The sequence below is a fragment of the Lemur catta genome, chromosome 3 (assembly GCF_020740605.2).
Source record: "Lemur catta isolate mLemCat1 chromosome 3, mLemCat1.pri, whole genome shotgun sequence".
In the NCBI taxonomy this organism is placed as follows: domain Eukaryota; kingdom Metazoa; phylum Chordata; class Mammalia; order Primates; family Lemuridae; genus Lemur; species Lemur catta.
The window spans coordinates 60,452,047-60,466,109 of NC_059130.1; the positions used below are offsets into that span (position 1 = coordinate 60,452,047).

The following is a 14,063-nucleotide window of genomic DNA, read 5'->3' on the forward strand; positions in this document are numbered from 1 at the left end:
TTACTATAATAGAAAAAGGCTATAAGGGAAGGCCAATGTGATCAAGTATATCAAATACTGTCCATAATCCATAGCTTTCTTGAAAGAAAAATAAAGCAATAGAGAAGTAGCAATAATTTTTTTCAGCTAAATCCAACACAGCCTACTGTAAAAACCTCCAGAACATCATAGTGGTTACCTAAAGATCTTAGGTTACATGCCAAATTTTCAAAGAGAAAACAAACATTGGCCTGATTCAAAGAAATAAAAGTATGATAACTAGCTATATTCAGTTTTGATATCCATAGACATCCTAAGGAATATTAACATGTTGATTGTGTAATACTGGTCCAAATTTAAAACACAAAATCAGAAAGATCTACTTTGATAACTGGAGAATAAAAATCCAGTTCATTCCTAATATTTTGCATGTTAAAATGTTCCTTTAATGTCTAATATCATTCTATAAACAAATATATAACAGTGTTTAAGAGGCTTATATTGTTTTACAGCAGGATAAAGAATATTTATTGATGATAATGAGGCAATCTCCAGTTATAAAGAAAGAAAATGTTGATTGATTTTGAATTCTGTCATTATACAGTAAAACTCCAATTCTCTCAGGCTCTGAATTCCAATTTCAAATCTCTTAAGTGTAAATCATAGGTCTGTTATGTTATCAGAGAAACCATATGACATTTCCCCTGAAAATATCAAAATCAAAGGTTAACTTCTAAACATTCTCTTAAGATGCTAATGAATTATGCTTTAAGCAAGTATTTCTCACTCTCACAACAGGATATCTATTTTTAGCTGCAGGTTTGGCTTGAAGTGACAGCTTTTACCCTGTGATAAACTGCAGTATATATACTGTAGTACATTTTCTCAAAAAGCAATTCTGGAAATTTTTAGAAAAAAATAAATCATATTAAATAACAAAAAAGAGACCAGTTATCACAAATGTATTCATTCTAATAAATTATTTTCCCCAAAAATCTGTTTCTTAAAATTTTAACAAAGCCTCCAAAACCAAAATGCATATATTTATTTCATCATTAAATCCTTATTTCTCAATGAATTTTAGGTAAAAGCAACCAACAAATCAACAAAATTTTGGCAGCATCTTATTTTAAGATTACTATTTGAAAAAACATAATCAAAAAGAATCTAACAAAAATTAGTATTAGGATGACAAAGATAATCAAGGGAAAGTTTAATTATCTTCAGGATCAGATATTTCTAAAAATTCCTCTGTTATCATGGTGGGTCTTCTAGTCACTAACTTATAACAGAATTAATAACAGAGCACAATGAATACAATAAATCAAACCATAAAGCAAATTAGTAACTGATTATTGGTATTGACTATTAATAGTGGCATTAATTGTTTACAGTTCTTAATGGCTTTTAAAAGCAATTTACTATAATGCCTAATTTGCAAAAGCATCAATACAAAATACAATTCACTGTAGCTCTGGCTTTACATCCCCTTAAAAATATTTTTTCTTCTTATAGTTAAATATTTTTAAAAAATATACAACTGCAGAGTCTCAGAGAGCATACTTACCACTCATGATGAAAACCAACCTTTCCAAAACATATTGCTCAAAACAACAATCCAACAGCAAAGGGAATTATGCTAATCTCTAGAGGGAGAAGAACCGATGGTGTAAACACATACACTGGAACATGCAGCACACAGAAAATGAAAAGAGCTTTCTTTTGTTTTAAAAAGAAAAGTCCCTAGAAGCAAAGCATAACTGCCTGGCATGAGATATCACTAGTAAACATCAGATTAATGCCGAAGATGTATATAACTAGATTTAATTTCTTTCAAGCTAGTTATCCTAGCCTCCTTCATATACCACTAGAACAACTCAAAATGGCAGGGAGAAAATGTTCGAACCAGGATGTATAAGATGTTCTCAATTATATCAGCATGAGTTGTTACCACGGCAACATTAGACCAGAATTATCGGTTCACTTGTAACCAAGGAGTAGCTTTTCTAAAGCTTTAAGCAACCAAGACAAATAAAATACCTTTTTATTTCAGAGCCACATGATTCTCAAATTACCACGTTCCTTAAATTTAAGCACTAATCTACCCTTTTTACATTTTTCAAAGATATAAAAAAATTGCTGTTTTCTTCAAATACTCACACAATCCCATGTTGAACCTGGCAAGGAGCAAACAGCAGAATGATTGCACCTAAACGTCTTTCAATTACACCAGCTCTTACTGCTAGCTGTGGACCTCACTGATATTAAAATGCTGTGTGCTGTTGCTAGTGACTATTGGCGATGAATCTTATTGCCCAGATCGCTGATAGCTTTCATTTTTCATGAGCCAGAAAGCTATACTGCAGCACAAATGTTAACCATTTAAACATTCTATATTATGGAAGAGACAAAATATAATACTATATATCTCTGCATGTATAAAGGAGAATCATAGAATAACATTTATCAACTTCTATTAAATTCAGCATTACAAATGGTGTCAGATGCCATCCATGTGATATTCAGAAGAAGATAATACACAAAAAAGTTACTGGCAATTATTGTTGAAGTGTTAAATTCCTCATAGCAAACAGGATTAAGATGACAGATTGTATAGCAAGGTGAGCAGACTGGATGGCGTGGTGAACAGACTGTTTTGATTCCCAGAGACCCAAAATTTGTACCAAATGGTATAAAGGATCTATAGAATGGTGCCTTATTAAGAGGAACTTTAGCAAGTGAACTTGCCATTTTAAAAGTTGCCAGGTGAGGCAGGGCTTCTGGTGATGGAGAAGTAAGTCAGAAAATCTTCCCAAGAAACAACTATGGAGTTGGACAAATTGTCAAAAATAATGATTTCATGGCTCTGGAAATTGAGGAGTATTTATTCATGAAAAACTGCTGAACTTCGCATAAGAACAGTAGGAGTCTGTGATGTTCTTGCCTGGGACTGCTCCTATTCTTTCACAGCTCAGTCAGTACAGTAATTCTACCAGGCAAGGGCTGGTCATGAAAACTAGCAGCTTCCCTGCTGGAGGGGGCTGACTTGTGTTGGAGTGAAGGTCAAAAACCCATTAGTGATATTGTCAACAACAACAGCAAAAACCCAAGCTGTAAGAACTTAATCGGGAAAGTGCCCAGCTCTACAAGACTAAGGTTGTAGCCCTGATAGGGATGAGCAGCAGACTGTGGTCTAGCAAGAAATTAACAGGGAAAATGGAAATGAGAGTCAGATAAGGGCTAGATAAGTTCTTCACATATCCCTGGCTAACTAGGAGGCTATGACATGCACAAAGGAGACTCAACAGGGCCCAGTGGAAAGTCAAAGCTGGTACAGACTTGAAAACTACCTGAACATTGAATGTGTTCCCAGTTAGCACACAGTTCCATCAGCACTGACTGGTCCAGGTGTTTGAGCACAACCTCTGATCAACTGTTGAATAACAACTAAGCTATGGAGACACAGGACAATCTCTAGGAAGCTAGGTTAAAAAATAAAACTTAGAATCAGAAAAAATACTGATCAGAAAAAGTAGCAGTCACACATCATAGGGTGATTCCATACATTAAGACCAAGGAAGTTATGAAAACAAAATAAAACATAAACAAAACTAACTCTCAGGGAAGAAACAATAATCAGAATCCAGGACTATTACAATATTTTATTTTAACAAGTCAATTTTTGACAAAAACTTGTGTAATCCATAATGAGTAAAAAACAGCAGTCAATAGACAATGTCCCTGAATGGGCCCAGATCTAGGATTTAGCAAAGACTTCACAACAGCTATTATGAATATGTAAAAAGAATTTTTTAAAAACTGTGTTTATGTTTAAAGAATAAAAGGAGAATATGATGGCAATGATATCACAAATAGAAAATGTCTTTTTTTTTTTTTTTTTGAGACAGAGTGTCACTTTGTTGCCCTGGCTAGAGTGAGTGCCGTGGCGTCAGCCTAGCTCACAGCAACCTCAAACTCCTGGGCTCAAGCAATCCTACTGCCTCAGCCTCCCGAGTAGCTGGGACTACAGGCATGCGCCACCATGCCCGGCTAATTTTTTCTATATATATTTTAGTTGGCCAGCTAATTTGTTTCTATTTTTAGTAGAGACAGGGTCTCGCTCTTGCTCAGAGCTGGTCTCGAACTCCTGACCTCAAGCGATCCACCCGCCTCGGCCTCCCAGAGTGCTAGGATTACAGGCGTGAGCCACCACGCCCGGCCAATAGAAAATTTCAATACAGAAAACAAAACTATTTTAAAAATCAAAAGCATAGACTTGAAAAGTACAATAACCAAAATTTTAAAACTCACTACAGGCCAAATAGAAGATTTGTAAGAGCAAAAGACCAAATCAGTGAACTTGAAGATAGATAATGGAAATCATCCAGTCAAAGAACACAGAGAAAAAAAGACAGAAGAAAAATGAATAGAGCCTCAGAAACGTGTGGGATATCAAAGGTACCAACATTCATCTAGTGGAAATTAGAAGGAGAAAAAAGAGACAAAGGGTGAAGAAAATATATTTGAAGAAATAATGGCTGAAAATGTCCCAATTTTGATGGAAAATATTAACCTGCAAATCCAAGAAGCTCAATTAATGCCGACTAAGATAAACACAAAAGAGATACACACTTAGACACATCATAATCAAGTTGTTGAAAGATAAAGACAAAGAGAAAATCTCGAAAGTAGCAAGAGAGAAATGACTAATCACATGTAGGAGAAAACCAGTATGATTAATGATGACTTCTCACTAGAAATGAGAGGCCAGAAAAAAAGTGGAATGACATATTAAAATTGCCAAAAGGGAAACGAAACGAACTTGTACACCAAGAAAAACTATCCTTCAAAATAAATGTGAAATAAAACATTCCCAGGTAAACAACAAACAACTGGGTATATATTTTGCAAGCAGAAATATTTGATGAAATCCTTAAGGCTGAAAGGAAATGTCACTAGACAATAACTCTAATTGACAGGAAGAAATAAAGAACACTGAAAATGGTAAATGTATAAGTTAGAGGCTATATAAATACACACTTTTCTGTTTTTGTCTCTTAATTTCTTTAAAAGACTTACAATTGTATGAAGCAATAATTTTAACACTGTATTGCCAGGTTTATAAAACATAGATGCAACATATGTGAAAAAACACAAATTTGAAAAAGAAATAGAGCTATATTGGATCAATGGGGTTCTATTTTACTAGAATTAAATCAATATTCTCCTGAAGTAGATTTTGATAAGATAAAAATGCATATTGTAACCCCTAAAGCAACTATTAAGAAAACATCTTTTAAAAATTAATTAAAAAATCAAAAGAGAGGAATTAAAATGGCACACTACGTATATTTGTTTAATACAAAAGGAGGCAATAGAAAAGGAAAAGAGAAGCAATAACAAAAACTATGAGACATGTAGAAAACAAACAGTAGAATGGAAAATAGAAATTCAACCATATCAATAATTACATTAAATATGAATAGAAGAAACAAATCAAAGGGCAGGAATTATTAGACTGGATAATTAATCAAGGTTAAACTACCTGCTATGTATAAGAGATGCATTTTAGATTTAAAAATATAAATAGCTTGAAAACAAAAGGAAGAAAAAGATTTACCATGCAAACCGTAACCGTAAGATAGCTGAAGTACCTATACCAATATCAGATGAAATAGACTTTAATTCAAGAAATATTACTAGAGACAAAAAGGACATTTCATGTTGATAAAAGGGCCAATATATCTGGGAAATTTAACAATTAGAAAGGTATATGCATTGAACCAAAAAGCCCCTACAATACTAAAAAAAAAAAAAAAAAAAATCTGACAGGATTGAACGGAGAAATAATCTAATAACTATAACTGGAAATTTCAATACTTCTCTCCTAATAATGGATAGAAAAACTAGACAGAAAATTGGTAAAGATACAGAAAACTTACATAATTTCATAAAAAACTTGACATTTATAAAATATAAAACCTAACATCAACAGAATACACATTCATTTCAAGCACACATGGAAATTCTCCATATTAATCATATGTCAGGCAATGTAGTCAGTCTCAATTAATTTAAAGGGATTGCTAAATATTTCAAAATATCTTCTCTGATTACAGCAGAATAAAGTTAGAAATCAACAAAAGAGAGAAATTTTAGAAATACCCAAATATTTGGATAATAAATCACAAAGAAATCCCAACAGAAATTAGAAAATATTTTTAACTGAATGAAAAAAACCTACAACATATCAACATTTATCACATCAATAAAGCTGGATTTAGAAAAAAGTCCATAGATTTAACCATATAGGTTAGAAAAGAAGAAAGTTCCCAAATCAATAATTTAAATTTCTGCCTTAAGAAACTCAAAAAAAGAAGAGTAAATCAAACCAAAAACAAAAAGATCAGGAGTCAATGAGGCTGGTCTGAGTGCAGTGGTGTTTACAACTAATTGATCACAACCAGTTACAGATTCCTTTGTTCCTTCTCCACTTCCACTGCTTCATTTGACCAGCCTTTAAAACACTAAATAAATAAAAGGAGTCAATGAAATAGAAAACAGAAAAACAATAGAGAAAAATGAAGGAGACGAAAAGTCTTATTGGTAACACTTTAGCTAGATTGACCAAATATTAAAATAAAATTTATAAAAACAAGAGATATTAATTATAAAAATCAGGAATGAAAAGACATCACCACTAATGCTAGAGAAATTAGAAGGATCTTAAGGGAACACTATAAACAACTTTATGCCAATCATATAACTTAGATGAAATGAACAAATTCTTAGAAAGACTCAAATTATCAAAACTATCTCAAGAAAAAAATAGAAAATCTCAATAAACCAATAAAAAATTAAAATATTGAATTTGTAATTAAAATGTTCCCCACAAAGAAACTCTCAAGTCTACATTTCTTCATCAGGAAATTATATAAAACATTCAAAGATAATATCAACCTTACACAAACTCTTTCAGAATTCAGTGAATGAGGGAACACTTTATGAGGCCTGATACCAAAGCTAGGCAAAGATCAAAAGAAAATTACCAACCAATATCCATCACAAACATTGATACAAAAATCTTTATCAAAATACCAGCAAATTTAATCTAGCAGTATATAAAAAGGATTACAACATGACCATGTAGGATTTATTCCAGGAAGGTAAGGTTGGTTCAACATTGAAAATCAATTAATGGACTACACTATATTAATGGAATAAAGGACAAAACCCAATAATTATCTCAGTATATGCAGAAGCAGCATTTCACAAAATGCAACAGCCATGATAAAAACCTCTCAACAACTAGGACTAGAAAGGGAACTTCCTCAAACTGGTAAAGGGCATATCGGGGCAGGGGAATCCTACAGCTTATGTCATATTTAATGGTGAAAGATAGAATGCTTTCCCCATAAGACTTGGCATAAGGCATTCACCACTTCTATACAGCTTTGTCCTGGAGGTTCTAGCCAGTACAAGGAGGCAAGAAAAAAAATATTAAAGGCATACAGATTGACAAAGATGAAATAAAACTGTCTTTATTTGCAGAAGATATGATTCTATATGTAGAAAATTCTAAGGAATCTGCAAAGAAACTACTATTAATAGAAATAAAAAATGAGTTTAACAGCATCATAGGATATAAGATCAATATACAAAAATCAATAACATTTGTGTATACCAGCAACAAACAATCCAAAAGTCAAATTAAGAAACAGGTCCACTCACAACAGTATTAACAGAAATAAAATACTTAGGACTTTAACAAGACTTGTACACTAATGACATTAAAGAACATCTAAATAAATGGATAGACCTTTCATGTTCATGGATTGTAAGACTCAATATTATTTAGATGGTAACTGAATGTTTATTGCAGCACAATTCACAATTGCAAAGATGTGAAATCAACCCAAGTACCCATCAATTTATGAGTAGATTAATAAAATGTGATATATGTATACCATGGAGAACTACTCAGCCATAAAAATGTATTAATACCTTTTGCAACAATCTGGATGGAACTAGAGACCATCCTCCTAACTGAAGTATTGCAAAAATGGAAAAACAAACACCCTATGTACTCACTATTAAATTGTAACTAACCAGTCAGCACTCATGTGCACAGATGGAAGTAAAACTCGATGGAAATCATTCAGGGGGAGTGGAGAAGAGGGTATGGGTGAAATCATAACTAATGGGTGCAATGTACACTATCTGGGTGATGGACACACTTGTAACTTTGACTCAAGCAGTACAAAAGCAATCCATGTAACCAAAACATTTGTACCCCTGTAATATTCTGAAGTTAAAAAAAAAAAAAGGAAAAGGCCATATTACAAAGCCAAAAAAAAAAAATAGCAGAACTGTGTAGATATACAAATTCAAATAGCTAATGCCAACTGGATACTGCAATCACCTCCCATTGGTCAAATGTCTTGAGCTCAATGGAATCACAGGATTTTGAAGAATCACCACAGACTCTTCAAAAGAAAAAAGTCACAATTTCTAAATAGATTTGTGTAAATCATATGGCCAAACTGAGTGGTCTACTTGCCTCCATGAAAGTACAATCTTCTTAATAAAGTCACTGCCTTTACAACAATAAGTATATAGTGACACAAAATCTAAACATCACTGGTAAATATAGCATTTGGTCAAATCTAGTTTTTGCTCAGGAATATAGGATCTTCTTTTCCTGTCATCATCAGCATTATCATTAACACACCTTCTCACATATTCCCAATACCTTCAGCAGCCATTATGACAACCAAAGTGTAAAACCAACAAACTGGTGTAGCCAAATTCACAAACCTTAGCAAAGCATTTTTTCTGCCCTTGGTGATAGTTCCTAGGTTGGTATCACAACAATGGCCATGTGGTTAAAATAGTGTTCACTAACAGACTGTGTTTCATCTGGTTTTAATTAAGAAATTCAACCTCTAAGAGAAATGTCTGAACATCTATTTATAGCATTTATCAAGCATTATCTGTTTCACGGGCTTATAAACATCAAGGGCTCTCAATTTAGTACTTCACACAAAGTAGAAGCTGACTAAATTTTTGTTGAGAAAACATTATTTGAACTTACTTGATTTGTTTTACTATTTAGCCAAATTAATTTTATTCCCAAAACATTAAATTTCATTTTCAAAAGCAACTAGTCACTACCAGTTAAAAGATTATTTTTGTTTTTAATCACTATAAAATTAGAGAATAATTGCTGTTAATAAAAATTGGAAGAGTCCAGAGGGTACAAAAAAAAAACGATGATAATTCTCCACAAGTTAATCTACAGATTCAACATAATCTGTATGAAAATCCCACAGGCTTTTCTTTAGAAACTGACAAGTTGATTGTAAAATTTATATGGAAATGCAAAGGACCCAGAATGACCAAAACAATTTTGACAAAAGAAGAACAAAGTTAGAGGACTTACACTACTTGATTTCAAAACTTACTTTAAAGTTATGGTAATCAAGACAGTATGGCATTGGCATAAGGATAGACATATAGTTCACTAGGATGGAATTGAGAATTCAGAAATGGATGCCTATATTTATGCTCAATTGATTTTTGACAAAGGTGCCAAGACAATTCAATGGAGAAAGGAAAATCTTTTCAACAAATGGTGCAGTAAAAATTGGATATCCATATTAAAAAAAAACAACTTAAATCCATACCTCACACCATAGACAAAACTTAACTCAAAATCTGGAATTTTAGAAGGAAGCATTAAGATTAAAAATCTTCATTACCTTGAGTTAGACACATTTCTTAAGATCTGATACCAAAAGTACAATACAAAAAGGAAAATAAATGATGAACTGGACTTCACAAACATTATAAACTTTTGCTCTTCAAAATCATCATTTTAAAATACGACAATGCAAACCACAGACTGAAAGGAAATATGTGCAAGTTGTATATCTAGAAAAGAATTTGTATTCAGAATATTTAAAGAATTCTTAAGACTTGATAATAAGAAGACAACTCAATTTTGAAAGTGGGCAAAAGATTTGAAAATACATTTCTCCAAAGTAGATACATAAATGGCTTGAAAGAACATAAAAATATGCTCAACATCATCAATTATTAGGGAAATACAAACTAAAACAACAATTTTAAAATGCTGATTTACACCCACAAAATGGCTATAATCAAAAAGACTGATGATACCAAGTATTGATGAGCACTTTAAGAAACTTCAATGCTCTCACATTACTGGTGAAAATGTAAAATGGTATAGTCATTTTGGAAAACAGTTTGGCAGTTTCTTAAAAAGATAAAGCTAAATTTATCATATGACCTAAAAATTCTACTTCTAGATATCCACTCAAGAGAAATGAAAACGTATGCTCATACAGACTTGTTGTCAAATATTTATAGCAACATTATCCAAATAGTCAAAAACTAGAAACAATTCTCATGTTATTCAATCACAGAATGGATAAACAAAATGTGTTATATCCACATAAAATATGATAATTCAGCAATAAAAAGGAACCAACTATTGATATGTTCTACAACATCAATGAACCTCAAAAATATTATTCTAGTGAAAGAAGCCAGAAATAATAAATTCCGTATCATATAATTCCATTTATATAAAATGTCCAGAAAAGAAAATCTATAGAGACAGAAAGTAGATGAGTAATGGGTGCAATGCAAGCTATCTGGGGGATGGGCACTATGCCTTTGACTCAGATGGTACAAGGGTAGTTTATATAACCAAAATGTTTGTATCCCCATAATATTCTGAAAATTAAAAAAAAAGACATTGTTATTTAAAGTGCTGATGACTTAGTAAAAAAAAAAGTAGATCAGTGTTTACCTGAGGTTGGGTGAGAGTGGTATTGATTGCATATGCGTAACAAAAGAAAATTTGGGAGTTGATAGAAATGTTCTAAAACTGAATTATGATGATGATTGCATCACACTATAAATTTACTAATTAATATTGAATTATACACTTACAGTGAGTCAGTTTTATGGTATGTAAATTATACCTCAATTTTTAAAAATTGTCAAGTATTTCTTTACTTAGAAAGAGACAATCTGCTTAAAGTAGATCTTCTTTGCTGTGGGAAGAATCACTTCAGTGGACAACTTAATTATGTAAAGGTAAGGCTGATAGGCATCCATTATCCTGGAAGAAATCTAACCAAATCCTTTGGGGCTTAGTAAAGGCTGTTCCTTCTCAATACTCTGTGGTAAAGAGAGATAATCAAGAAAACAAGGATATCGGCATAAAAAATTAAACAGGAATTCTGAAAAGGAGGGATCAAAACCTAGACCTCATACTTTCTGAGGTTCAGAATTACCAGAACGCTTTCATGAATTTTAGTGATAGATCTGTGGCCCATGAGTAGGAAGGCACATTAAAGAGGCTTTATCAAAGAGGAAAGGAGTGTCTAGGTTGATGATTCAGGCTTAACATTAGAGACATTGTAGGCCAAAAACAAGTGCCAGGTAGGTAAAACAACAGAAGTAGTGAAGGCTAGAGCAAATCAGACAGTATAAATCTGACTAAGTGACTAAGCTGTGAATGCAAAGGAAACATTCTTGAAGGAAATTAAAAGTGCTACTCCAGTGAACACATGAATGATGAGAATGTGAAACATTGTTAGTGCTGATGTAGAGTTAGTGGTCTGGAAAGAAGGTCAAACTGGCCACATTACCTCAAACCAAAGCCTAATACAGAGGAAGGCCTTAACTCTCTTCAATTCTATGAAGGCTGAAAGAGGTGAGGAAGCTGCAGAAATAAAATTTGAACCTAGCAGAGGTTGATTCATAAGGTTTAAGTAAAGAAGCGATTTCCATAAAATAAAAATGCAAGATGAAGCAGCAAGTACTGATGGAAAAGCTACATCAAGTTATCCAGAAGATCTAAGATAGTTAATGAAGGTGGCTATGCTAAACAACAGATTTTCAATGTAAACAAAACAGCCTTATATTGGAAGAAGGTGCCATCTAGAACTTTCATAGCTACAGGGGAGAAGTCAATGCCTAACTCTCTTGTTAGGGGCTAATACAGTTGGTGACTTTAAGTTGAAGCCAGTGCCCATTTATGATTTCAAAAATCCTACGGTCCTCAAGAATTATGCTAAACTGACTCTGCCCATGATCCATAAATGGAACAACAAAGCCTAGATAACAGCACATCTGTTTACAGCGTGGTTTACTGAACATTTTAAGTCCACTGTTGAGACCTACTACTAAGAAAAAAACATTGCTTTCAAATTCTTACTGCTCATTGACAATGCTCCTACTTGCCCAAGAGCTCTTACAGAGACATACAAGAAGATGAATGTTGTTTTCATGCCTGATAACACAGTATCCATTCTGCAGCCCATGGATCAAGAAGTAATTTTAACTTCCAAGTATTATCATTTAAGAAATATATCTTGTAAGGTTATGGCTGCCACACATAGTGATTCCTTTAATGGATTTGGACAAAAATTGAAAATCTTCTGGAATGAATTCACCATTCTAGATGCCATTAATGATGAACATTCATGATTCATGGAAGGAAGTCTAAATATCAACAGTAACAAGAGTCTGGAAGAAACTGATTCCAACCCTTATGGATAACTTTGATGGGTTCAAGACTTCAGTGGAAGAAATCACTGCAGATTTGGTGGAAATAACAAGATAGCTATAATTGCATTAGAAGTGGAGCCTGAAGATGTGACTGAACTAATGCAATCTCATGATAAAACTTAGATGAATTAGGTATTGCTTCTTATGGATGAGCAAAAAAGTGGTTTCTTGAGATGAAATCTACTCCTGGTGAAGGTGCTATGAACATTGTTGAAATGACAACAGAGGATTTAGAATATTACATAAATTTAGTTGCTAAAGCAGTAGCAGCATTTAAGAGGATGGACCCCAATTTTGAAAGAAGTTCTACTGTGAATAAAATGCTATCAAACAGCATTGCAGCTACAGAGAAATCTTTCATGAAAGGAAGAGAAAAAGTTCCTTTGATGTGGCAGACTTGTTTTATTTTAAGAAATTGACACAGCCGCCCCAACCTTCAGCAATCATCACCCTGATCAGTCAGCAGCCATCAACACCAAGGCAAGACCCTCCACCAGCAAAAAGATTATGACTCACTGAATGCTCAGATTATGGTTAGTAATAAAGTATTTTTAAATTAAGGTATGCACATTGTATTTTTTTTACATAATGCTTTTGCACACATAATATAGTGTAAACATAAAACATATATACTGGGAAACCAAAAAATTTGTGTGACTTACTTTATTGTGATACTCATTTTACTGAGGTGGTCTGGAACCAAACCTGTAATATTGTTCAGGTATGTCTGTACTTGAAAATTGCTAAGAGATCTGATCTTAAATGTTCTCCCCTCAAAAAATGATAAGTATGTGAGGTGATGGCTATGTTAATTTGTTTGATTTAACACACCACAATGTATACATATAGAGCCATCACATTATACACCATAAATATACACAATTTTATTTGTCAATTATATCTTAATAAATCTGGGGCGGGGAGAGATAAACTTTCTAACATCAACAGCTTATAAAGGATGGAGCTAATAATCAAATCTGTATTTTCTGCCTCTACATTTATGTTCCTACCATTACACCATCAGCCATAAAAGGCAGGTATAATAAGTCACTACATTTTTAAATTTTTAAAAATGTCAATATATTGTTTTGACAATACCTTTATTTTTCTTTTTTTCAGAAAAGCACTCGCTCTGTTGCCCAGATTAGAGTGCAGTGGCAACACCATAGCTTGCTGCAACCTCAAACTCCTGGGCTCAAGTGATCCTCCTGCCTCAGCCTCCCAAGTACCTGGGACTACAGGCAGGTTTCACCATGCCCAGCTAATTTTTGTACTTTTGGTAGAGACAGGGGTCTCACTCTGTTGCCCAGGCTGGTCTCGAACTCCTGGGCTCAAGTGATCCTCCCACCTCAGCCTCCCAAAGTGCCAGGATTACAAGCGTGAGCCACAGAACCTGGCATAAAATATTTTAAACGTTAACTTTGTAAAAAAAAAAAAAACAAAACAAAACCATAAAAAACATATTTCATTAAAGATAA

General features: G+C 33.2%; 1 protein-coding gene across 3 annotated transcripts in view; it reads right to left on the reverse strand.

Moving 5' to 3' along the window:
• The window catches only part of PRKACB (protein kinase cAMP-activated catalytic subunit beta), a 128,535-nt gene that overhangs the window by 54,083 nt on the left and 60,389 nt on the right, over positions 1 to 14,063 (reverse strand). Inside the window, exon 1 of one of the 3 annotated variants that reach the window (XM_045547663.1) lies at positions 2,140 to 2,257. The exons of the other annotated variants lie outside the window; for them this stretch is intronic. Within the exon in view, the coding sequence (XP_045403619.1) occupies positions 2,140 to 2,149 (10 nt within the window). The 5' untranslated portion in view covers positions 2,150 to 2,257. Of the gene's footprint in view, positions 1 to 2,139; positions 2,258 to 14,063 lie in introns of those variants that run through there. 3 annotated transcript variants of the gene reach the window in all.